The sequence below is a fragment of the Heterodontus francisci genome, chromosome 14 (assembly GCF_036365525.1).
Source record: "Heterodontus francisci isolate sHetFra1 chromosome 14, sHetFra1.hap1, whole genome shotgun sequence".
Lineage (NCBI taxonomy): Eukaryota > Metazoa > Chordata > Chondrichthyes > Heterodontiformes > Heterodontidae > Heterodontus > Heterodontus francisci.
Window position 1 is genome coordinate 57,909,005 of NC_090384.1, and position 27,795 is coordinate 57,936,799.

General features: G+C 43.0%; 1 protein-coding gene across 17 annotated transcripts in view; it reads left to right on the plus strand.

Annotated features, from left to right (window-relative positions):
* Positions 1-27,795, plus strand: part of sox6 (SRY-box transcription factor 6) — a 720,990-nt gene that overhangs the window by 592,513 nt on the left and 100,682 nt on the right. For all 17 annotated transcript variants that reach the window (XM_068046281.1, XM_068046293.1, XM_068046282.1 and 14 more), the window contains one exon: positions 953-1,032. In XM_068046281.1, the coding sequence (XP_067902382.1) occupies positions 953-1,032 (80 nt within the window). The remainder of the gene's footprint in view (positions 1-952; positions 1,033-27,795) is intronic.

A 27,795-nucleotide genomic window follows, 5' to 3' on the forward strand; every position in this document is an offset into this window, starting at 1 on the left:
ACTTAATTAGACAATAGTTTGGAAAGATGGTTTGAAGGCATGTTCTCTTCCCCACAGAATCGTTAATTTAATTCTATCTTCATTGAAAGTTTGTTGCAGTTTGTTTTGAGATGCTCACAAGGAAGTACAGCAGCAGGAACCAATGGATCACATGACTAAAAGAGTATTCTTGACTTGAGTACGCAGTGTGCCATACTGTAAGGCACCCAGAAATTTCATTTGTGTTGTGCCCATGCATAAGTCTGCTCTCCAACTTGAAGAGCTTGCTCGAAAGAGACAGACAAACAGAAGCTCTGCAGAGCGACAGAAACAATTGTGCTAGTAGCGCAACAAATTTACATTATTTCATTTTGCCTTCAATTAAATGGCATTGTGTTGGTTTGTGGTCCTATTATTCCTTTTTGACGTGGAAAATGACGACTAAAGCATCCCGCTGTATATACAATATATCTTATTTTTAAAAAATGACTAGTGTTTATTAATTTAAAAGTTTGATCGACAGCTATTTATTCTGACGTGCCAGAATACTGGCTATCAACACTTAGGTGGTTAATGGTTCAGCTTGAGGCTGATCAATACAATTTAGAGCTGTTTATAAGACTTGCTTCAGTAACTGAGACTTTGTTGTAAGAATTAAAACACACTGTCTAGAGGCTTTTGATGTAACTAATTTTTGTGCAGGTGTAAATCTTTTTTTTACCCTGAAAATGAAAAGAACAGACCCTTCCAATTTGTTCTCTTTTTTCCGCCAGTTTGCCTATGAGCCATCTGTGAACAAAAGTTCCAAGTCTGCACTGCATGTTTCTGCCCAGCTGAGGCTTTTGTTTGGGCAGATGTTCGAGCTCAGTGCAGCGCCGTGGTGCAAAGGCAGCGGCAGAGGTTCTGTTGGCACATGTTCGGTCCTATTCTTCGCTCATTGTCTGAACCTGTGTGCATTGTTCTTCATCGACAGGTGATAGCTACCCTGTGCAGCTCATTCCGTCGACAATGGCAGCTGCAGCTGCGTCTGGACTCAGCCCATTACAGCTCCAGGTATGTGCCACAACAAAGAATTCTGGGATAGGAGCCAAAACATTATGCTGAATGCCAGTCTGAGCACTTGAGTTTTTTTTTCTTTTCACAGTCAAGCAAACTTAACACTTTAAGTCCTGAATGAATATTAATGTGGAAAATAGGTCTTCTGGATATTATGTTGTAGAACACGATAATGTCTCCTCATTCAGCCTTATTGGGTTTTGCATTGTGGCTCAGTGCAGTCCAGCTCCTTACATTTGAAGTCTGCTGCTGGTCTCCTACAGGCTAATTGAATGCACAGAGGTGAATCCTGACAGAACAAATAAGGTGGCCAGTTTACACTGGGTCGTGTCATAGGCTGCACAAAACCATCGCATTGGGAGCTGATGATCTTTACCGTAATATGAAAGTATTTTTGTATGCGCACAGCCGTGTATTAGTCTGTAGCTATGGATGTGTTTGTATCCATGTGCAGTACTAAGGGAATGCTGCATTGTCAGAGGTGTGTCTTTCAAATGACATGTTAAACCAAGACCCTGTCTTCCTGCTCAGGTGTGTGTTCTCCCAGTATCCTGGATAACATTTATCCCTCAATTGACCTCACTTAAACGGACTATTTCACCATTAATCCTTTTGTCGGACCTTTTTGTGTGCAAATCGGCTGCCATGTTTGCTTACAAAATTACTGTGACTACAATTGAAAAGTACATGATTGGCTGTGAAGCACTATGAACTGTCCTGAGGATGGGAAAAACACCAGATAAAGCAAGCTATTCTTTGCTTTCTTATTTTTATGTGTGTGTGTGCCTAGCATTTATTAGGGGATGATTTTTCTGAGTTTTCATTGTCAGCGGGATGCCTTACCCACAGGCTGCACATTAGCAGGAACTTGTGGGCATGCTGCCCATGATTTGTCACCCAGCTGGATAGAAAACAGGCAATGGCAATATTAAAGTAGAACATTTCCCCTGTTCCCATACCCTCATAGCCTTCGACCTCCCTCATATATAGCTGTGATTATATTGTGGGATTTTCCATGGGCATGGGTTCTCCTTCAGTACCTAACCCAAATGACCATTCTTCAGGAGTGAGCCCAAGCAATGAGTGTTGGTAGGCTCTTTGTTTGTGGGAGGTGCCACAGCTGAGCTGGTTTTTGTCTTCACCCAAAAGCCACACATAAACACTCACACACTTACTCTCCCTCACACACACACTTATACTCCCTCACACACACGCAGACACACACACACTCATACACACTCTCTCACACACTCAGAACCACACATTCTCACACACACATGCATATACACACTCGCACATACTCACTCACATTCTCACACTCACACTTTCGCACACTCATTCTCACACTCATTCATGCACATTCTCACACTCACATACTCATGCTCACACTCACAGGGCTGGATTTTATCCCAGTGGCAGGCAAAAAAGATGGCAGCCCGCATATGCAGGCCACATGCCTCCATTCTGCTGCCATCTTCCTCGCGGAGGCCCACAATAATATGCTGGTTGGTCGCCCCCCCCCCCCCCCCACCGCTCAATCAATGGAGGGGGTGGGCTCTCCAATGGCAGCAATAGTGTCAGCTGCCTGTATGGCTAATTAAAATTTTTAAAGTTATACCTCCCCCCCCACTGTACTGATTAAAGATCTGCTTGGCGACAGGACCCAATTTTAAATATTGAAATAAAGGTCATGAATAAATCAGCATACCATTCGCTGTGATCTTACCAGCTGTCTGCGATTCTCTGTGCAGCAGTTGGCACTTACAACCTCCACTTTACTGTCCAGGGAAAGCTGGTGCTGAGGTGGGAAAGGCGGGAACTTTGGATTTTTAGTGTAGTCGGGTGGGGGGGGGGGGTCAACTCGGCATTACTAGTGTGAGGGGGTGAAGGGGTGACCTCTGCACTTTGTACATTTGGAGGGGGAAGAGGTCAACTATTCAATGTAAGTGTTTTGGGGGTGGGGGAAACGGGGGCTGCCATTTATTTTCTGTGCATTGGGAGGGGGGGACTTAGGTCACACATTTATGTATAGTGTAGTGGGGGGGAGGTTTGGGGTTCAACTTTGCAATCTCTGTGCAGGTCTCTTAGCCCTTTAAAAATGGAGCCAGCGCCTGCACAGAGGCAGCTGACGCTGTTGCCAGTGCCGCAGAGTCCGCCCCTGACATGTGACTGGACCACCCTGCATATAGAAATGAGCCACCGCATGCTAGATCGTGGCGTCATGGCGGTGCGCGGCCTTCATCCACCGCCGCTCTTGGTGGCGGGAGAATAAAATTCAGTCCATACACTCTAACACACACACACACTCATTCACACACACTCTCACACTCTCTCTCTCTGACACACAAACTCTCTCACGCTCACACATACACATTCTCAAACACACACTCGCATACAAACTCTCACACATGATGTTAGGGTTCAGTGGGGTGCTAAGGCCATCTGGTTCCAGCATACAGGTCTTGTGCAGGAAGTGAAAACCTGAAAGTAAATTTGTCAGATTTGCTAAGATCAGTAGCAGCAAAGACCTATTTGTACCTGGGACCTCCGGACTTCAGCAGCTCAGCACCACAACCCACCAAGTCATTGGGAGTGTCCACGTGTTGTGTGTGTTTTTTAACCCACTCAACTCTTTGGTTTCTTTTATATTGCCACCATTTTAATTGGGATTCCAAGAGAACAGCATCCTTGAACCAGCAGCCAACATTTTCATAGCTAAATCCTGCCCTCCTATCCCAGTGCTGGACTCACAGACCTTAAAAAAACTGGGTCTGCAATTTGGCCATGGGGGTAATTGACCCAGATATAAACAATGGGAGCCAGCTCACAGATACTGGTCTTCTAAAATCTGAATTATAAACAACACCAATATAAAAGCAGCTTTTGTGCAGTATTTATGTTCAGAGTTACCATATTCCTAAGAGAGGCTGTTACATAGCAGGTTGTCCTGATAAGCAGTAGAGTCCACAGGTCCTATTGTCATGCTTGTTAATGAGATTTGACTCTACGATTTTTGCCACAATATTACAAAGAGAGAGAGGATGAGTGCATTCACTGGCTGTCTTGCCTACCATTGTTAATTAAAAGCTTTAACCTCACATTTAGCCCTTGGGTAGTCAACTGTTAATGTGGGAGTAAAAAGCTGAACACTGCCTATTTTCAACAAGGCCGATAACGGCAGATAATGTTTAAGCATTAAAACTGTAAACGGCCAGAATTGTTACCAAACAAAAGCAAATACTTTATGAAAAATGTGACATGTAACTTTTTTTTCCAGATACAGTAGTGTAATTTGTCCTTCACTGCTTATCGCTTAGAGCTTTAATGAGCCTTGGCAAGTCCTAACAATGCATGCAGCTGCAATACAAGCACCAACAGTTCCACCATCAGATCGGAATTTGATGTACAGTATTTGAAAGGAGAGAGAAACATATAGGGGGGAAGAAAGAATGAAAGAGGAATGCACAGATGCCGGTTAAAGAGTCTTCTTCTTAACTGTAAACAAAGTATACTTTGGATAATGACCTTTTGTGGTAATGTCAGTTGCTGGTCCAAAGCAGTACTGAAGCATTTCTCAACACGCCTCAGGGACAAAATAATGGTAGAGCGAAGGCCAAATAATTCTATTTTTAGTGGAACAGCACAGCAGATGGAGTCATGAATAGTCATATATCTGAAGGAAGGCCGAGAGGCTTTAAACATTAATTTGGATAATGTATTTATTTAACCCTGGGAACAATTCAGAAACTATAACTCTGAAGGTATTGCCTGTATTTGACCTTTCAAATGAAGGGGAGGCAACTGAGAAGAATTTTACAGTATTGTACTTATAATAGATTTTAGTGTTTCCTCATTTGTTCAAAAAGTTACAGATGTGCCCAAATACAAATCGCGTTTCAGGATCTTATTCCACCACTTCCTGATTCAGCCACAGCCGTGAAAAGTTAGTGGTGTTCCAGTAGGAGCTTTTTGCTGCATTAGTTTAGTGTAGTCATCAACAGCTGCCAGCCGAGACCAATGAATCCTAATGTGATGCAGTAGCAACAAACAGCAAAGTTGCTTGATTGACCAGTTCAAGGTCAAGTGTATAGACACTGCTGTGTGTAAAAAAGGAAAACAGCAGAGGTGAAGGTAAAACAATTAATTTAATTCCTGAGACCTTTAGGATTATTTATTAAAGGGACTGAGAGGCAACAAATTCCCTTCCGGATATTTGGCTTTAGTGACGTGACATGGCAAGATAAACGCTTTAAGGGGAAAAATTGGTCAAGGCCCCTTCTCAGGAACAGGTGTCGTAATGCACAAGTACCCTACGGTTGGTCCCACTGAGGCAGGCAGTACGTAAACTTTGTGCTGCCGCCTCATCTAAATGATTTCAGGGTGCATCTGAGCACAGAACGCGCTGCTGACTGGCTGCACGCTTACCACATATGTTTCATCTAGCCTGCATGCCTTCCCCTCATTAGGGGGAGCTGCATTCATTGAACAGAAGCTGCTGCAGACTGTCTGTGGAAGACTTGAATAGAAGCAAAAGCACAGAAACTGGAGCAGCAGACGAGAGAAGGCTCCCAGGTTTTTTGATGCAGGCCGAAGGCATTAGTACAGGAGGTGGTAGGGAGGAGAGGTGGGGCCAGGAGGCCCTCAAGACACACCCTAAGAAGGCAATGGGAACAGAAGTTAAGGGAGGTCAATTCTCAGAGTTTGGCCCTGAGGACCTGATAGCAGTGTCAGAAGAAGTTCAATGATCTGACAGGTGTGGTCAAGGTCAGTGAATGCATTTTCAAAGGACATCTCCTACCACTGCACCACCAACCTCTCGTGCTGATCAATACACTACAGTTCCATCACTCACGTTAAGCATTCTCAAGCAATCAGGACTCATGTCTGACATTCAGATACTCCACCTCACCCTTACCCACCTATCAATGTTGCAAGTCTCACATCCGTGTACCTCCAGCTATTTGACTATGGCAGGCACATCATCCAAAGATAGTGCTACCCAATCACTGATTTTTTCTTGCAGGATAAGGTGGCACACAGTAGAAGGGAGCAGAGCAGAATGGGTGGGGGATGGGCACAGCTGCATCTCTTGCTCTGCATCATGGGGATGGCTGTGACAGAGCCCGTTGCATCCGGAGTTGTTGAGAATATTCGGGATGTTGGTATGTACTTATGAACTTTCTCAAATCCTACCTCACTCTCATCCTGCTATCTGGCATGAAGTGCAAGCTGCAGATGGTGTGACCATGGACCTTTGCTTTCCACCTAACCCAAACACCCGCCTTCTGCATTTTTGCTCCTCGAAACCCAAGAACCACCACCTGGCCAGCCAGTGCAGCCTCAAGAGGAAGGGTAACAGCTACACCCGACCTCTGATGAAGGTCTGACGCTCACAGCCACTAGCTCAGATACCGGCACCATGTGTATATTAGAGGGTAGTTGTGAGATCTGCATGTAGTGAGCCATTGGGCATGAGTGGGCTGCAGCCAGGGCAGGGAGAAAGGATAGCATGTGGCCAGCTCACCAAAGGACAAGATCGCAGACAAGTTCTGCTCCAGGAGACTCAGACGAGGAACTCGATGGGGTGAGATGCTTGGTGCATTGGTAGGCCTGCCAGGCAGCCTCCTGTCACCGTCAAGGACCACTCTGCATGCTACTGGTGCATGCACGACATGCCAGCTCTAATGCCTTGTCCGGCTGCGCCACAAGGGCTATGCCAGAAGTGACTGGAAGAATCCCAATCAACTTTTTATCAAGTTGGGGCTTCGGTAGTGCCAACATCAGTTGCGCTACGGAGCCCGATTTTGTTCCCTAGATTCTTTTATCCAAACGCTCTTTGATATACTGTGATCTGTGATGTAGCTTACCATTCTTCTTTCGTAGGAAGTGATATAAAGTGCCTTTTATAAAGATGACCTCTAGCCTTAATATGCTTATTTTGAGATTGCCAAAAGAGACTCTTAAAAGGTCAGCATGCATATTAATTCCAAATCGTATAACACCGGTGACTAATGGAACAAATCATTTTACAATGCAAACTTAAATTGGTGGTTTCTTGCATTCAATATGCTTGACCAGCCATTTTGTAAATTGCATCAGACATGTTGCATCATCTGCTTACCATGCTTCCATAATGAAAATATCACATGGATCTTCTCCCTCTTCTACCTCCCAAACAAGATTTCCCAAATACTTTTGAGGAAGATAATTTCCCCTTTAAAAAAAAATGATTTTATTCCTAGCCATTCATTGAAATAAGGGACAAACCTGATCAGTTCCCAATTCCACCCTGGCCTGACAGCCCAAGGTTCATATTTTATCATTCACTACATACATCTTTCAGGAATATTCACGGTGAATGAACTGAATTAATGTTGTTCTATATTTTTGAAATGCGACCTTGCCCTGACCTAAACTCCTTCTATCAGCTTACAATTTAAGTACTTCCTGAAGTTAGAAATTATTCAAACAAAAAAATTGGTGGTCATTGAGGTCTCATTAACTCGATGACATAGCATTAGTATCTCTAGATTCCTTTCATGATAAATTCTCTAAATGTCCTGGGTTATTAGTATGGAATTCCACTTCCTACTAGTTTTATCCTCTTTTTGTGTGGGGACAGGAGGCCATTAATTGTATTTTGCTGTCTTCCAGAGATACTTGCAGGCACGTAGGGAATAGAAAACTTTAGAAATGCAGACAGCAATACAACAATTGTAAATTTTTCTGGCATCACCGTCCCATACTGTGCCAACCAAACCTATCGCAACACATCAGGTTTGAACTTTGCTTTGTCAATCATTCCTGCTGTGAGTATTATTGTAAAATGCCATTACTTTTTAAAATACATAAATCGCATCTGTAAGGATACAGTTATGTCCAACTCACACAAATGATCTTTCTCAAAATGGCTGGTATTCAAACTATTTGCTGAAGTTTGTGCACAGCTAAATATTATTATGAAGGGTGTGATCATGAGAAGATTCTGCAGAACTGGAAGACACCAGTATACTACCTATTTTTAAAATGGTTCAACATGCCTTATTTGGAAAACTACAGAAACATCAGTCAGACATTGATAACAGATAAAATAGTGGAAACTAATCTAATGGATAGGCTGGAGCCTTACCTGTATAGTAGTCATTTAATAAGATTGAGGCAGAATAGATTCAGAAGGGGACAATCCTCTGGGGGTGCTACAGATAAAATTCCAGACAAAAGGCATTCTAATTCAACTTAAAGCTACAAGACTCCAGTGTAACTGGATAAGAATTCTGTATAAAAACTAGAAAACTGAAAATACATTGGTACCCCACTATAACGTGGAACTCGGTATAACGGGGGTCCATCTTGGACCCCAACATTTTTACTTAAATAAGATTTATCCAGTGTGGTATTAAACCATACAAGTCAGGAAGGCTTCCAGCTTAGTAACTGAGCTCTGTTGAGGCAGCAGTAAAGGCATTTCAGTTGACCGCAGCACCCCTGTGTTAGGAAACAGGCAAACCTGCTAGTGCTGCTGCTGGCTGTCCAGTAATGCCTGCTGAATAGTGTATATATGTATAAGCCTGAGCGTTAGGCACCAACAAAAGACAGTAATGAGTGTGCCCAATGCATGCACATCTTCCTCGCCTGAGAGGAAATGCTGATTGATCTAGGAAACAAATTTGTACACATTCCCATATCCTTTATCCCCAGCCAGATGTGTTTCCCATCAAATACACTGGTGCCCTGTTATAATGCGGTCTCAAGATATGGACCCCATACACCATGTTATAGCCGGTGCCAGTATATTTATGAGAGGTATTATGTCAGACTGGGGGAGCTGTTGTAAGGACCCCCTTAAGGGTGACTGATTGCACCCTAGTTATTTCTAATCCGAATAAATGACCTGGATATCAAAATCAAATGCCAGCTTGGCCAGTTTTCTGATGGCAATAAAATAGCGCCAGCCATGAGGAATATGAGGAATCAATTGTTGCCTAAAATCTTGCCCTATGTAGCCTTTCTATAGTGTCATTCATCACACTCAGGAAGACCCAGGAACCCTTATACAACACTACCGTTCAGGTTTCAGACTGCTGCACCACAGGTCTAGTTTATTTGTTAAACAAAACTACCTCCATGGAGATCATCTTAGCATAAATTTGGGTTTTGTTTATACTAATTGGCGTAAAAATGATCTTATTCTATAATTTAACCTAGGCATGAGAGAATGTGTCGCAATCCAGTTCAGTTCATAGTAAACACAGGCTTGTGGCACAAAACGACTCAATTTCAGGCCCACCAACTAAAACAGGAGGCCATAGCCTCTCTTGTGCCCTGCTGATACCCAGTTTTGTGACTTGTCATAGTGAGAGTCCTCTAGTAAAACTTACTTTTTCTTCCTCTTTTGGAAAATAAACCACTTGCAAATCCTGGGTTAAGAATACAATGAATATTCCATTCTGTAACATTAACATTCCTGATCTTGAAGAGAGCAACCCCCGCCCCCACAAAAAACCTTCTCTTTAAAAGGCATTGGTGCCTCTATTTACAGGGAGGTTGCAGGGGTGCGGAGGAGGGCGGGGGGCGGGTGCGTTGTGGTGCAGGAGAGTACAGTAACGCAAGGAAATCCCAGCAAGGCTGGGGATGTGAGTCCTGCCGAATTTAACGGTAGAACCTCATTCTAATTTTTTCTACCATTTCCCACCCAGCAGCCTGTCAAATTTGACAGGCTAGGTGGCTTCCAGGCAGCAAAACCAGAGGTGGGGGCTGCACCCAGAGACCTTTGAATGGTCCTCAGCAATTGGGGGATAGGAAGTATGATCAGGGGTTGGTGGGGTAAGGGCAAGAGAGTGGCAATCAGGAGGGGAGGGTGGGCTCGAGATTGGGGCTTGAGGGGTATGGGAGATCACTGATCGTGGCAGAGGAGAAAGTGAGAGGCCTCAGTTGGCAGAGGAGAGGCTGAATGGAGCACTCCTGCTTCTCCCACAAATAGTGCTGTAAAAGGCACCCTTCTTAAGCCAGCCCACTGCTATAAATATCAAGCGCATATGATGCGGGTTTCAAGTTTAAAAACTTTTAATCCCACTCCCAACCTCCTTCCGCCTGTCGTGGGGGGTTTAATATCAACACCATTGAGTTTTGCTGGATGTGGGTGTCCTCTGTCGTAAATGACCATTCTGCCTATTAACTTGCCCCAGGTGTAAACCTGGCATTGCAAATAGGCTGCCTGCCATTAAATCAATGGGATGAAAATTTGAGTCTGCCAAGTTACTGCAGTTGAAAATCAGCCCGAGCATCCACAAGCTATTTGACTTTGGAGGAGGCGTCACAGCTAAGTTCAGCCAGTCCTCAACTGATGTTCACACATGTACTTTCCAACAGGGGCCATTGAATAGCAATCAGAAGTAGTTACTCATGTACCACCCTGGCTGAGATCACAGCCCAAGAGCTGAAAACATTTCATTACAATCCAAGAGAGAAGCACAGGCTCTGTGTGGACTGGACATGATCTGTGTCTGAAAGCACCCATGGACTCTCCCTGGGCTGAATGTTCCAGATTCACACTCTCATCACTCCCTCTGATATTATTTTCAACAGATGAAAATCAAATTTGTCAAACCTGTACTCTGAGCCAATATTAAATTGGAAATTGATATAAGCATATTCGGACCAAGCACACGGAAATGTTTTATTTTAAACAGCTTATTTTGTTTTAGAAACAGTCTCCTTTGATTATGAGACTAAATATACAAATCTTATCAGAATTTTCTTATTTAAGAAATTAATTTCTGAAACAGGATTTCAGTAATTTGTGCGCTCATGCAGGCAGTTGCTGGCAAGGCTGCCAGTCACACTGCCAGACAGATACAATTTGATGATGTTATCTGTCATAACATGCAGGCAGTCATGGCCTCACACCTTCTTATGTGTAAAACCACATTTTAGGAAGTGACAAAAGGGTTTGTGGACCAAACAGTGAAAAACAAGCAAAGCATTTTCATTTCTAGTGGGACCAACTGTCATTTGTCTGTCATGATAAAGGTGGGGTCAGTAGCCTGTGTGACTGACTGTCAGTTGCAATTACTGCACACGATCAATTTAGTCAACATGTAATGAATTATAGCAAAAATGAAAAAGAAAATGAACCAAGAATAGCAACATTCGGGAGAATGCCTGAACAAACAGGACTATTTGCTGCTCTCAGGGCATCAGGTCAATTAGATGCAAACAGCAAAAGAGTTAAGCATGTAGTGCAGTTTTTATATTCTGGTTCTGAATACAGACACTGTTTGGCTATTGTTCATGACTGGGACGATTATGGCTATCTGCCATATTCACATCAGAGCAACAGGAAGTTAGAGTGCCCTGTGAAGGTCAAAGGTAACAGTAATAGGCCATTTTACTTCATATTTTGGGTTGACTTGAAACGGTTTAAACTCTGGTTGACATAAAGGTCTGGAATGTTCTCAAATGGCGTAACCAACAAATTGTGCCAACATTTCCATTGGTCTCTATGCTGTTCTATGATATATAGGAACATAGGAAAATAGGAACAGGAGTAGGCCATTCAACCCCCCGAGCCTGTCCCGCCATTCAATTAGATCATGACTGATCTGAGCCCTAACTCCATATACCTGCCTTTGGCCCATATCCCTTAATATCTTTGCTTAACAAAAATCCATCTATCTCAGATTTAAAATTAACAACTGTTCTAGCTTCAACTGCTGTTTCTGGGAGAGAGTTCCAAACCTCTACCATCCTTTCCGTGAAGAAGTGCTTCCTAACATCTCTCCTGAATGGTCTGGCCTTAATGTTTAGACTATGCCCCCTAGTTTTAGAATCTCCAACCAGTGGAAATAGTTTATCTTTATCTAGCCTGTCTTTTCCGGTTAATACCTTGAAGACTTCGATCAGCTCACTCCATAGCCTTCTAAATTCTAGCGAAAACAGGCCTAATTTGTGTAATCTCTCCTCATAACTTAACCCCTGTAGTCCAGGTATCATTCCTGTAAACCTACGTTACACTCCCTCCAAGGCCAATATATCCTTCCTAAGATAAAAGCAAAATACTGCGGATGCTGGAAATCTGAAATAAAAACAAGAAATGCTGGAAATACTCAGCAGATCTGGCAGCATCTGTGCACAGAGAAGCAGAGTTAACGTTTCAGGTCAGTGACCCTTCTTCAGAACCCTCAATTCTGAGGAAGGGTCACTGACCTGAAACGTTGGCTCTGCTTCTCTCTCCACAGGTGCTGCCAGATCTGCTGAGCATTTCCAGCATTTCTTGTTTCTATATCCTTCTTAAGGTGTGGTGCCCAAAACTGCTCACAGTACTCCAAGTGGGCTCTAACCAGGGTTTTGTACAGCTGCAGCATAACCTCTGTGTCTTTATACTCCAATCCTCTAGATATAAAGGCTAGCATTCTATTATCCTTTTTGATTATTTCTGCACTTGCTCGTGACATTTTAAAGATCTATGCGCCTGAACCCCAAGTCTCTTTGGACATCCACTGTACTTAACCTCTTCCCATTTAGAAAGTACCCTGCTCTATCCTTTTTTGGTCCAAAATGAATAGCCTCACACTTGCCCGCATTGAAATCCATCTGCCACAGTTTTGCCCATTCACCTAGTCTGTCAATATCGCCTTGCAATTTTATGCCATCATCTAGACTGTCTACAATGCCGCCTAACTTTGTATCAGCAAATTTGGATGTATGACTTACTATGCCATCATCCAAGTCGTTAATGAATAATGTGAATAATTGAGGCCCCAACACAGATCCCTGCGGGACACCACTAGTCACATCCTGCCAATCAGAGTACTTACCCATTATCCCCACTCTCTGTTGCCTACCACTCAACCAACTTCATAACCGTGTCAATAATTTGCCCTCAACTCCATGGGCTTCTACCTTAGTTAACGGTCTCTTATGTGGGACGATATCAAATGCCTTCTGGAAGTCCATATAAATAGCATCCATAGACATTCCCCTGTCCACTACTTTAGTCACCTCTTCAAAAAATTCAATGAGATTTGTCAGGCATTACCTTCCCATCATGAATCCATGCTGGCTGTCCCTGGTTAACTGAAAAGTTTCGAGGTGTTCAGTCACCCTATCCTTGATTATAGACTCCAGCAACTTTCCCACCACAGATGTCAGGCTAACTGGTCTGTAATTTCCTTGGTTCCCCCTTTCACCCTTCTTAAAAAGTGGAGTGCAACTTTCCAATCCAGAGGGATCACTCCTGAATCTAGGGAACTCTGAAAGACTATAGTTAGGGCATCTACAATGTGCTCCCCTACTTCCTTTAACACCCTCGGATGGAAACCGTCAGGTCCTGGGGATTTCTCACCCTTTAGTTCCATTAATTTCCTTGTTACTGATGATTTACTTTCGTTAATTGTATTAAGTCCCTGTCCCCTATCGGCTATTAATTTTTTCGGGACTTCCGGCCAGTTATCCTCCTTTTCAACTGTAAATATTTCTGCCAGAATTTCCTGAGAATCTCATTAGTATACCACGGAATGTGAAAACCGGTGGAAATCATTGTAAACAATCGTGTCCTTCTTCAGGTCCCTCTTTACGGATGAAAAGTTTAGAGCCATCAAACCATCATTTATGCACATTAGGCACAGTGGGGTTTATCTTGGCTAAAGAATGAAAACAGGCAATAAATGGGTGTGGTGCCAATAAGACCATCTGTTTGAATGTCAACATTTAGCACACAATTTTGCTCTTAAATGCTGATTCCAATATTTGAATTTGCCTGGAGGTGCTAAACCAAAGGTTTGTGGGGTTAGCACTCAAGTGCGGATTAAATATAATTTTGGTGGAGTAGTAGCTGTGGGCTCCTAACATCCATTTCCCCTGAAGGTGTGGAGTGCTGTGGTTGGTACATTGTGGCATATTACAGGATGGCTCAGGGACACAGGGAGAAGACGCACAGGTACGATAAGGTGTCACATAAAAAGTCACTGCACAAGACAAGAGCTCATGGTGTTGGGGAAATATATTAGCATGGATAGAGGACTGGCAAATTAACAGGAAGCAGAGTTGCGATAACAAAACACAGAACAGTACAGCACAGGAACAGGCCATTCGGCCCTCCAAGCCTGCGCCGATCTTGATGCCTGCCTAAAGTAAAACCTTCAGCACTTCCGGGGTCCATATCCCTCTATTCCCATCCTATTCATGTATTTGTCAAGATGCCTCTTAAACGTCTCTATGGTACGTGCTTCCACCACCTCCCCCGGCAACAAGTTCCAGGCACTCACCACCCTCTGTGTAAAGAACTTGCCTCGCACATCCCCTCTAAACCTTGCCCCTCTCACCTTAGACCTATGTCCCCTAGTAACTGACTCTTCCACCCTGGGAAAAAGCTTCTGACTATCCACTCTGTCCATGCCGCTTATAACTTTGTAAACCTTTATCATGTCGCCCCTCCACCTCCATCGTTCCAGTGAAAACAATCCGAGTTTATCCAACCTCTCCTCATAGCTCATGCCCTCCAGACCAGGCAACATCCTGGTAAACCTCTTCTGTACCCTCTCCAAAGCCTCCACGTCCTTCTGGTAGTGTGGCGACCAGAATTGCACGCAATATTCAAAGTGTGGCCTAACTAAAGTTCTGTACAGCTGCAGCATGACTTGCCTATTTTTATACTTTATGCCTCGAACGATGAAGGCAAGCATGCCGTATGCCTTCTTGACTACCTTATCCACCTGCGTTGCCACTTTCAGTGACCTGTGGACCTGTACGCCCAGATCTCTCTGCCTGTCAATACTCCTAAGGGTTCTGCCATTTACTGTATACTTCCCACCTGCATTAGACCTTCCAAAATGCATTACCTCTCCTTTGTCCGAATTAAACTCCATCTGCCATTTCTCCACCCAAGTCTCCAACCGATCTATATCCTGCTGTATCCTCTGACAATCCTCATCACTGTCCGCAACTCCACCAACCTTTGTGTCGTCCGCAAACTTACTAATCAGACCAGCTACATTTTCCTCCAAATCATTTATATGTACTACAAACAGCAAAGGTCCCAGCACTGATCCCTGCGGAACACCACTAGTCACATCACTCCAATCAGAAAAGCAAGCTTCCATTGCTACCCTCTGTCTTCTATGACTGAGCCAGTTCTGTATCCATCTTGCCAGCTCCCCTCTGATCCCATGTGACTTCACCTTTTGTATCAGTCTGCCATGAGGGACCTTGTCAAAGGCTTTACTAAAGTCCCTATAGATAACATCCACTGCCCTTCCTTCATCAATCATCTACGTCACTTCCTCAAAAAACTCAATCAAATTAGTGAGACACGACCTCCCCTTCACAAAACCATGCTGCCTCTCACTAATAAATCCGTTTGTTTCCAAATGGGAGTAAATCCTGTCCCGAAGAATCCTCTCTAATAATTTCCCTGCCACTGACATAAGGTTCACCGGCCTATAATTTCCTGGATTATCCTTGCTACCCTTCTTAAACAAAGGAACAACATTGGCTATTCTCCAGTCCTCTGGGACCTCACCTGTAGCCAATGAGGATGCAAAGATTTCTGTCAAGGCCCCAGCAATTTCTTCCCTTGCCTCCCTCAGTATTCTGGGGTAGATCCCATCAGGCCCTGGGGACTTATCTACCTTAATGCTTTGCAAGACACCCAACACCTCCTCCTTTTTGATAATGAGATGACTGAGACTATCTGCACTCCCTTCCCTAGGCTCAACATCCACTCAGTCCTTCTCCTTGGTGAATACTGATGCAAAGTACTCATTTAGTACCTCACCCATTTTCTCTGGCTCCACACATAGATTCCCTTCTCTGTCCTTGAGTGGGCCAACCCTTTCCCTCGTTACCCTCTTGCTCTTTATATACGTATAAAAAGCCTTGGGATTTTCCTTAATCCTGTTTGCCAATGACTTCCCATAACCCCTTTTTAGCCCTCCTGACTCCTTGCTTAAGTTCCTTCCTACTGTCTTTATATTCCTCAAGGGATTCGGCTGTTCCTAGCCTTCCAGCCCTTACGAATGCTTCCTTTTTCTTTTTGACGAGGCTCACAATATCCCGCGTTATCCAAAGTTCCCGAAACTTGCCAAACTTATCCTTCTTCCTCACAGGAACATGCTGGTCCTGGATTCTAATCAACTGACGTTTGAAAGACTTCCACATGGGGCATTTTCAGGTTGGCAAACTATAATTAGTAGAGTGGCACAGGAATCAGTGCTGGGGCCTCAACTATTTACAATCTATATTAATGACTTGGATGAAGGGACTGAGTGTAGCCAAATTTGCTGACAATACAAAGATAGGCAGGAAAGTAAGTTGTGAAGAGGACACAAAGTGTCTCCAAAAAGATATAAATAGGTTAAGTGAGTGAGCAAAAAATTGGCAGATTGAGTATAATATGTGAAAATGTGAGGTTGTCCACTTTGGCAGGAAGAATAGAAAAGCAGAATATTATTTAAATGGAAAGAGACTGCAGAATGTTGTGATACAGAAGGATCAGTGTGTCCTCATACATGAATCACAAAAGTTAGCATGCAGGTACAGCAAATAGTTAGGAAGGCAAATGGAATGTTGGCATTTATTGTAATGAGGATGGAGTATAAAAATAGGGAAGTCTTGCTACAGCTGTACAGGCCATTAGTGAGACTGCACCAAGAGTACTATGTACAATTTTAGTTTCCTTATTTAAGAAGGGATATACTTGTATTGGAAGCAGTTCAGAGAAGGTTCACTCAGCTGATTCCTGGATGAAGGAAAGGTTGAACAGATTGGGCCTATACTCATTGGAGTTTAGAAGAATGAGGTGATCTTATTGAATCATATAAGATTCTGAGGGGCTTGATAGGGAGGTGCTGAGAGGATGTATTCCCTTGTCGGGGAATCAAGAACTAGAGGGCACAGTTTCAAAATAAGTGGTCTCCAATTTAAGACAGAGATGAGGAGGTATTTCTTCTCTCAGAGGGTCGTTAATCTTTGGAATTATCTTCCCCAGACAGCAGTGGATGCTGGGTCATTGAATATATTCAAGGCTGAGTTAGACAGATCTTTGATCTACAAGGGAGTCAAGGGTTATGGGGGAACAGGCAGGAAAGTGGAGTTAAGACCACAATCAGATTAGCCATGATCTTATTAACGGTGGAGCAGGTTCGATGGGCCGAATGGCCTACTCCTGTTCCCATTTTTTATGATCGTACGATGCTCTTGGGCACATCACTGGAGGTTCTGATGGAGGAGGTCCGGAGGAGGAGGTATGTCCTGTATCTGTAGGGGGGAAAGACACCACCTCGCCCTCCTGTCTTTCTTTACTGGAGCAGCTGGGTGCTGCCTGCTTGCCTACATGGCCTCTTGCTATTCCTCATCCAGACCAAGCGGGACCCCAAGTAAGATGACCATGACCACGCACTCCCATTCTCCTGTTGACTCCTATAAGGTGGAGTACACAGCAATTACTTTTTTTGAATAAACTCCTCAGACAATCTGTGGAATAAATGTTGCTAGAGTATTGGCGGAGTGTTGACAAAGTGTCCCAGGAAGTCTCCCCACGTGTTTCAGAGGTTCTCCTTACAACTCAGTCATGAAATGGTGAGTATCCCTTTACGTTGTGCTTGAAATTGACATTAACACTATGTTTACTCCCAAACAGCTAGTCGCTGTTAGGAGAGGATGTTAGGTCAAGTACTCACTACCAAAAAACTGTGCCGCCTCCTTAATAAATGCTAACAGGTAGTTGAAGTGGCAATCAGCCCCTTAATGAGCCTTTGGATGGCCATTCCTAGAGCAAGCTTCATACCAACATACAAATTAGAAGCAGAAGTAAGCATTCGGCCCCTCGAGCCTGCTCCGCCATTCAATAAGATCGTGGTTGATCTGATTGTGTCTCGAATTCCACACTCCCATCTATCCCCAATAACCTTTAATTCCCTTGCCTAACAAGAATCTATCAACCTCCGCCTTAAAAATATTCAATGACCCCGCCTCCACCACCTTCTGAGGCAGAGAGTTCCAAAGTCGCACAACCCTCTGAGAGAAACAATTTCTCCTCATCTCTGTCCTAAAAGGGTGACTCCTAATTTTAAAACGGTGCCCCCTCGTTCTGGACTCACCCACAAGAGGAAACATCCTTTCCACATCCACCTTGTCAGGACCATTCAGGATCTTATATACTTCAATCAAATCTCCCCTCACTCTTCCAAACTCCAGTGAAAACAAGCCCAGTCTGTCCATCCTTTTCTCATAAGACAACCCGCTCATTCCAGGTATCAATCCAGGAAGTAAACCTCCTCTGAACCGCCTCCAACGCATTTACATCCTTCCTTAAATAAGGAGACCAAAACTGCACACAGTATTTGAGATGTGGTCTCACCAATGCCCTGTATAACTGAAGCATAACATCCTTACTTTTATTTTCAATTCCTCGTAATAAAGGATAGCATTCCATTAGCCTTCTTTATTACTTGCTGTACCTGCATACCAACATTTTGTGACTCCTGCACTTGAACACCTAGATCTCTCTGCACCTGGGAATTCTGCAGTCGTTCTCCATTTAGGTAATACTCTGCTTTTTTATTCTTCCTGCAAAAGTGAACAACTTCACATTTTCCCATTATATTCCATCTGCCAGATTTCTGCCCACTCACTCAACCTATTTATATCGGTCTGCAACCTCCTCATGTCTTCACAACATACTTTCCTACCTATCATTGTGTAATCTGTAAATTTAGCTACCATGCCATCGCTTCCCTCATCTAAGTCATTGATATAAATTGTAAAAAGTTGAGGCCCCAGCACAGACCCCTGCGGGACTCCACTTGTCACATCCTGCCAATCAGAAAAGGACTCATTAATGCATACTCTCTGTTTTCTGCCAGCCAGCTAGTGTGTTACCCCCTACACCATGAGTTCCTACTTTGTGCAATAACCTTTTATGTGGCACCTTGTCAAATGCCTTCTGGAAATCCAAGTACAGTACGTCAACGGGTTCCCCTTTATCCACAGCGCACGTTATTCCTTCGAAGAACTCCAATAAATTGGTTAAACATGATTTCCTTTTCACAAAACCATGCTGCCTATTCCCGATTACTTTGGGTTTTTCTAAGTGCCCAGCTATAGCCTCCTTGATGATCGATTCTAATACCTTCCCCACGACAGATGTCAAGCTAACTGGCCTATAGTTACCTGTTTTCTGCCTTCCCCCTTTCAACTCCTTTCAGCTCAAAACCCCAGCATGTTTAAGTGAATACAATTTTGGAATCTTTTCAATTTTTAGTGTAGCTCATTCTGATGCCATAAAAATGCATTTACAGATAAAGAAAATACATGACAATTCACAGTGAGGAGAAATTTTAAAAATCGCAATCAAAGACCAGAAACATGACATTGGATCCTGCTGCACCTAAACTTTTGGACATACATTTACAACCCATTCAGAGCTGGTGTAAATGTATGAATCTCATCTTTGTAGGGGAGCCAGAGCTTTGCTAATGAGCAGCAGAATTTTTGCTGAAGATTGTAAAAGATTGAGAAATCTCTGGTGTGGAATAGGAACTGACTTAACTCACCTATGCACGAATTTCCTCGATCCTCTGTGCTGTAAATTGGCATTGCACCATAACTACCCTATTATTTCAGGAAATTTAAGGCTAAGGTGTGTCGTACCAACCTGGTAGGAAGTCAGCCAAAACACATTCAGGTGTACAAAGTGAAAAATTGCCTGAGAGGTAGTATCATTCCACTTTGGCTTCCTGTGTAACTGCAAAACTCTTGTTAAAGGGTAGAGCTGTCTGCCTGGGAGCATTTTCAATTTCAATTTTCGCCTTTTTAATTTTAGTTAAGAGCTGTTCCATTACATTAAAATATAACTACCATTCAGATGCAAGTGAGCCAAACTGCGATCCCCCTGGTTGCAGAATGGTGATGGGATGGGAAAGTGAGAGCGGGAAGAGCTGTGCATGAACTCGCCACTAACCCTCCCCTATCCCATGGGAAGATCTTTTCTGGCGGACCACGTATAAAACAATAAGAATATGTAAAAAAAAAAATTTACATCACAAAAATACAGAATTCTTTCTTGTTCACGCTTCTCTGCATATCACTATCACTGTGACATTTGTTTCTCACCAACTTTCTCCCCTTCTGTCTTCAAGGGGTCAAGTCATTGCTGGGGTATTGCTCTCTGACACCTGCATGCCACGGAACTTTGCTTAGGAAACCCACCTGTTCAGCCAGGTTTTTAGTCACCCATCCTAATGTTTCCCTTCCTGGCTCAGCCCCCGTTTGCTTCACTCTTATTTGCGAAGTGGCTTTGGATGTTTTGTTAGGGCTCACTTTAACCCTGGCTGCCCGGCAGAAACCAGGCAAGTGGGCAATAAAAATGGTCTGGGGTCTTAGCTGCAGGTTCAGATCTAATTCTGCACTTTAGTGACACCTGCCAGAAACCTGTAGGGCCCTTCTTTAAACATTCAGATTAGGCTCTGTTCTGGAAACAAATGCCATTTTATTCAAAGGCCCATGCAGGGAGGCTGTTGTGGAAGTCATAAAAATGAAAAAGTCTGACCTTGTTGGGCATTGTCTGGCCCCACCTCCTCTCTCCGCTAGATTGGTCTCGTGCCACAACAGCGTCCCTGGGCAGGCCCTGGTTAAAATAGCAGCTGAGCTCCAATGGTGTCACATTTAAAGTAGTTACCCTCACATGTTTCTAGTGGGAGAAGCCCAGCTCTCGCTTACTCAGAAGAGCAGGTTAAAATTGGAATCAATAGGATTGGTGTAGGGCGCGGCTGCATTTCAATACCTCGCCCAAGGGATCATGTTTCACATTTGAACCCAAAGTGTGAGAAACAGCCAGCTATTCTACTGGGTTGGTGGGGAGGGGGGCGTGGAGTGGGGCTGCCAGCATATCTGAGCTTGATCCTATCCTCAAACTGGCATTGACACACAAGCACTTCATTTAGGGGGAAATCCTGGGTAGCAATCAGGAACAGGATTGTCCTAGAATGGGGAGTTTGATGAGGGCTGAGTGTTGGCCAGAACGCTAGGAGATCTCATAGCTCTTCTTTGGAAAAAGTGCCATGGAATCTTTTACATCCACCTTTACAGGTGGATAGGAGCGTGGTTTAACATCTCACCCAAAAAGACAGCACTTTAAGCACTGCATTGAAGTACCAGCCTAAATTCTACACTCAAGTCCTGAAGTGAGACTTGTACCCACATCATCTGAATCAGAGATGAGAGTGTTTTTTCAGTTGATTTTCTAAATCTATTGTTCTGCAAATATTCTTCTGGTGTATAATGCAAAATGAAAACTGGGACTCAGGATTGAAAAGGTTGTGATCACTGAAAACACCTTAACCTAGACTTATAGTAATGAGGTATAGGTTGATAGAAGAGGTGGAATTTTGCTGGCCACAACATCTATTTCTGGAGTGTCAAGGGTCAGTCCAGCAGGTTGCATGCTAGCAGATGTAACAGCTGTCGGAACATACGGGAAAGGATTACTGCATTGCAGCAGGAGCAGGATTTCTCTTCCTCCCCTTCCCCCCATTCTCTGACATCTGGACAACCATAAGTCAGAAAGCCTACCTCAGGCCTTACAGCTACCATCACCGTGTGGCAAAGAGTATAGGGCTCTCACTGCTGTTTAAGCGATTAGTGCTCTGAAGCAGCAATAATGCTGAATTAATGCTTGGGTGCTTGCTGCAAGGAATCATGGGGGCAGATGGAAAGTGGACAACAAAAAAATGCTGAGATTATAAAATTTGATGTTGTTATTTGAGCTCACTATGTCCAAAGGCATTGTATTTAATTAACACTGGCTCAAGGCCTGACCTTCGAGGTGACTTGAAGTGATTGGACTGCATTTTCAAATCGACTGGGAGCATGAAAGCAAAATTAAAAGGCATCTGGTAACTTGCCTCTTCCTAACTAAGCTGGGCTTCAATGGCCCATTAAATGCTTAGTTAGACGAAGGGTATTAGCCCAGCCACTCAATTGTATCATGCCTCCTTTTCAAAACATATTACAAACAAAAAGCACATTTCAGTGTTGTACAAGAAAAGGAGCTTAACATCATATTCTCAGCAGAGTTACCTCTGTCTGTAAGAGAGAAAAATAAAAAGAAAATGAAATCAAGTGAGTCAAAACAGTGGAGTCACTGTGGATTTTCTGTTCTCCCTCCAGTCAGCCACTTCACCAGGGGAATAGCAGTTTGCAGCTTTGAGCTCTAGTGCATGCACGAGAAAAAGGGTTCTTTTCATCACTGTTGCTTTGTTCCTTGTGGTCAGCCTTTGGCCTTGCCTTTGTTCTGTACTGACATGGTGAAAACAGTGCTATTTCCCAAGGGGAAGTGGGGCAGTACCTTCTGGCTGCAAGGCTAGCTTTCAGTCTGACTCAAATTTTAAAAAAAAGAAACAAGAGATATAAAAATATCCAGCACAAGTGTGTGCATGTGTGTCGCTTTCCTTCTTCCATCCTGTTTTTATAATCACTCTGTGCATGTGATTTCAGTTAAGTTTTAATAAAGGAATGTGCAAACATTGTTAATCTGGCCAGCAGTGCTGGAGAAAACTGTTGGATGCTTTAATTCAGTGCATTTACTCATGTTTCTCCTGCCCCTCTCCCCCATGTTCCCCCTCATCTCCACCCCCCCCAACTTCTACATGCTAAGAGACCTGGCCATGCAATGATAATGTTCAAAGGTGGGGGAGAGAGGGTGTTGTTTCCATATTGAGGAGGTTTTGGGCAGGTGTGATTCTCAGAACAAGCCTGCTTTGACTGTCCATCATGTTGTCTATGATGGGCAGATCTGTTCTGTACCAGATGCTACATTTCCTGCAGTGTGAATTTCCATGACTTTTTTTAAAGCACATTTTGATGTTAGGCGATAAAATTACAACTGTAGATGGCTGAGAAAACATCAGTGGCAGATGTCTCCAATGGCTTGATGATGTAATTACTTCGCCTTTCCCACCACATCATTTTTGGTTTACAAAGCTGATGAACAGTCTCACCAGCAACTTTACCAGACAACAATGTAAATTTATTATCTAATTACAGCCTAATAAAATACAATGAGGAAAATGAGTGTGCTAAATACCATCAGGTCATCTTATTTAGTCTTCCCCTTTCTATGACAGCACAAGTCAACAAATATTAGGCATGCAAAAATGTCAAAAAGATATTACCAAATCTGACTGGAAAATTCTATTGTATTATTAATACTGCTTGTTAATTGAACCGTGCATGGAAAAAAGTACAACTGTAGTTACCACTCTGTGATGCTTGGTGGCTATGTGCGGTCAGGGTTCTTTATAAACAGAAGAGTTAATTTGCATAGTGCTGATACCTCTCTTCCTGGGTGTAGTGCCCCTCCAAAGTTGACATGCAAAATTTTTTTAAAGATCGCGTCACTATATCACATACATGCATTTGGTTCAAGTCAAAATTCAACACCTGCTTGTTTTTGCATAGCATTTTTCGATGCCTTGATCTCAGACTCCAGCATCCGAGCATGATAGTTTGCATTGAGTACTTGTACCTATTGTAAAGCTTACCAGCATCATCCTAAGTGTATTGGCATATCAAGCTCATAGCTGTTCTTACATTTCACCTATTGTGAACCTGATTCCACCACAAAAATATTGGAGATTTGCTTTTTTTTCTAAAGGGATAGTGGAGTGAAATTTGTCTTGGGTGGTTGCGTGAAACAAGCAATAGCGAATCGGCAGTTCTGTATTACACGGTGGCCAATGGTCTTTTCCATTGAAGCCTAGTGGAAAATTCATCAGGTACAGTGTAAAATACCTGCAAATTTGCTTGTGCCCATTTTATGTTACCACAGAAGACGGTTTTTACCCCAGTGTTCTGCATCTCTACCTGGCAGCTTTCTGTCTCTTGAGATGATGGTTTGCGCCTTGGTGGTCAACTCTGTGCTAAACATCGCCTGGTGTGGCTCTGGCATGGCAGTCTCTGCCGCACTTGCTGAAAATGAAGGCTGAGAAGGTGCAGGATTCGCTCACCTCAGTCTTCTCTGGGCCTTCTTCTCAGCCAGCTGGGTTTTCCATTTCTCCTCGCCTCTTCCAATGACCCTCTGAACATTTTATGTTACCACTGAAGACAATTTTCACCCCAGTGTTCTGCATCTCGACCAGCACCCATGCATTCTTGCATATAGCAACAATGTTTTAAAATCAGTTTTAATGCAATTGCTGGGAGAACAGCACTCAATCCATTATGCATTCAGCAATTTTCAATGTTTCCAGATTCACGAAAAGTTTTTTGCAGCTTTAAGTTACCAATTGTAACGCTGTATCAACTTCCTGAATCCACATTTGACTTTACTTGAGTTTAAAAAAAACTTGCTTGGATTAGGTCCAAAGCAAAGAATAAAAAAGAAACATTTTTCAGGCAAATATTTTGACACCACATTCATCATATTGAGCTGTGCAGGGGTTTGTGTTTGTTAAGGCAGACACCCGGCCACCATGTATATAACAACTTGCTCTGACAAAATAAGTCTTGAGTTGTATTGTGGATAATAAACCTTTACATTATTTTTCTGTTGGCTGTCAAATGATTTTTCCAAAACTTATCTAATTTGGTATATAAATTTGGTTGGCTCTTGTTGGCTGGAATTTTACAAGAAGTATTCATGCGCGGTCCAGTATGGTGGGCAGAGTAGGAAGTTTTATGTTGTTTCTTGTTAACTCTTCCCATGCCAATCTTCTCCCAGTCCTCAACCAATGTTACTGTTAAGTCGGCAACCAAAAGGTGTAATAACTGTTAGATGTTGGATTTACCTTCTCTCCCTTGGCATCTTGTGTCTTCCCCTAGGAAAATCAAGTGATATTGCATGCTCGATTACACTGTCTAAAATATGCCTAAGAAATTCAATGGAAGCCTGTTATAGAAAAAATCACAAAGTACAGAGCTCTGAGTCTGAAGATTGTAGACTTAAGCCCAAATAGAAGTAAACTGTTCTCTTTTGTAAAAAGGGAATCATTGCCACCATCTGCATTATGCTACTTGAATCAAGTCACATATTGAGATAGAAAGAAGAAAGCTGTCCAAAGGCACTTTATGGTCAATCAAATACTTTTGAAATGTATTCACTGTTGTAATGTAGTAAAGGCAGTAGCTAGTTTGTGCACAGCAAGACCCCATAAACAGTAATGTGATAATGGCCAGATAATATGAGATGTTAGTGATATTAGTTGAGGGATAAATATTGACCAGGACAAATGACATTAATAGGGTTTGTGAAGATATCTGTGGACTGACATGAGGACATCAGGGTTGAAAAATCGAAAGTCAGAGGTGGCTTGTAATGTAGAGTCATTACTGAAAGACAAGGGACCTCCAGTGATGATCTCAGTCTGCATTTAGCTATAGACAACTTTTGAACTATGGCAATTTGGAATACCAGGGCAATAGCAACATCAGTGCATTGGCATCCATGCTCTGTGCCTGAAAGGGCCATTTTTGAGTCTGCTTATTCTTTACATAGAAGCAAAGTGGAGTTAATGCAGCCATACGACATAGAGTTCGCAAGTTCTGGCAGAAGCTACTTTAGTGCTGCATGCGGATGAAGTTCTATCCAATAGGTATCTCATCATGAGTACCAATATCTCATCAAACGTGGTTAGCTGTATGAATGAACACTACCTGTCGGCCAATTCGCAAGGGTGAGGATGATGCTCAGAAATACAGAGAAAATTTTAGGTTGGTTTGTTTTCCTAGACAATGAGCTGCTATAAAAAGGCATATTCAGGGTTAAAAAATGAATTCACACAATCGAATAAAGCCCATACATAAAGGGACATGTGCATTCAATGCAAACACCTTAATCTATGTGTGGAATCTACTTCATGAGGGATGGCAGAAAGGAAAACTGTCTCTTTAAATATTTATTTTTATGCCTGTGTCAGCTGAGAATGAAAATCTGTCTTTCCATCGCTCTCCATCGAGGTCAAGATCCCTCGCTGTAGTCGATGACTTTTTAAAATAGACCTTAGCCACATCTGTCCAGCAGAGCATGCTGGCTGCTGCGAGGGTAAGGACCTTTAATGGACCCTAAACTCATTCAGCAACATTATCTTGCCCAGCTGTGAGTGAGCTGAAATTTTCCAGAATGTGACAATCATCAGCGGATGTCATCTAAAAAGATGCCTATTGGTGGCTTGGAGAGAAGAAAAGAGGAAGAAAAAAAATTACAATTCTGTTTGTACAGTCACAAACAATTAGCAATCTGTTGAAAAGAAGGCAGCTATTAAATTAAAAAGGAAAGACTATTCATATCTGTGTGGGAACTTAATCAGGCTCTCATTTCCAATGCTGATGACTCCACAGTTGCCTGAGGTACAGTGGAAGAAAGCCCCTTTTGTGTCTTGATAATGTGGAAGTGATAAAGTTTCCTATAGCAGACATATGTGTTTACATCACAAGATGTGTTGTTTAACAAAATGCTTTGTTCTGTGTGTGTGAGTGTGTGTGTGTTCACTCCCCCTGCTGCCTCCATCCCCTTCCCCTCTGTCTCACTCATTCTTTCTTCAATAGTGCTCCATGCAGAATTCTTTGCCTGGAAGTACTTTAATCAGCTGCAGAATTTCTTTTTCACCCTCCTGAAAATAGTTGCTTTTGTTAACTGGAATTTGGTGCAATTCTTTCAGCGAGGATCTGTGTGCACTTGGGCTGTGAAACAGACAGCGATTTATTTAAGACAGTGCATTTTCACTATTTGGTGAGAGCCACAATCTAAAACAGCATCTTGCTCAAGGACCATTCTCAAGAATGCTTCAACAGCCTGCACCATGGTGTGATGAGAAGTGGGTCTGTGTCTGCAGTCCCCACACAGTGACCTCCTGATTTCAAATGTGCCATCCTGAACAGTTGTCAAGTAAAAGCCAAGTACTTAAGAAAGGGTGGGGGTAGGGGTTCCAATACTTCCTTGAAAGCTCATCTCTGCCTGTTGGCATAGCCCCGAATCCAATCTTTGCTTTCTCTCACTGACCATTAAGAGAAGGGGAGGGTAGCATCCCACAATTGCAACTGGAGGACCCGAGCCATATGAAGTAGCAAGTCCAATGAAAAACACATGTGAATGATTGGTAGGATGTAAATTGTCACTATGCCATATTGTGAGTTCCACTGATTTGGGGAAACCGAAAGATGGCATTGCTAAATATAATAGGTAGGTAAGTTCTGACTACTTGCCCCAAGAAATAACAAAGGAAAAAACGGACAAAGGTCCATTAACTTTTGGGAACCTTGATTACTCGAGTTCTACCATTGGCAGGGATGATTTTCTTGAAGGCATTACTGAGAAATGTATAATTTGACTAAGTGACAAGCTTCTGAAGATGTAAATAGTCATTACTTTTAGTTCCGACCTGGATTGAACTGGATTGAACAAATTATATTTGATTTATACTTGACTTAATTTGTAGCATTGCTGCAAGTGAAGTCAACTTGACACAGTTAATACAGTTAAACATTTTATTTCTCCAAGTTCCAAAAATACTGAATTTTGGAAACTGAGTGTAAGAACATTGATAGAGCTTGACTGTGTCTGTTACTGGAAACCATTTGCATCTTTGCCAAGTTGCCACATCTGCTGCCATAGTAATTGTTTTGGAGAGGAAAGATTGTTAGTGAAGGCGTGGTGAGACAAAGCAGTAATGGGATTAGGATGGATTTTTCCCTCTTTGGATTAGTCAGATAATTGCACAAATTCCTCCAGTACACTGGTGGTGTTCTCTGGCGAGAGAGGTACTCCAC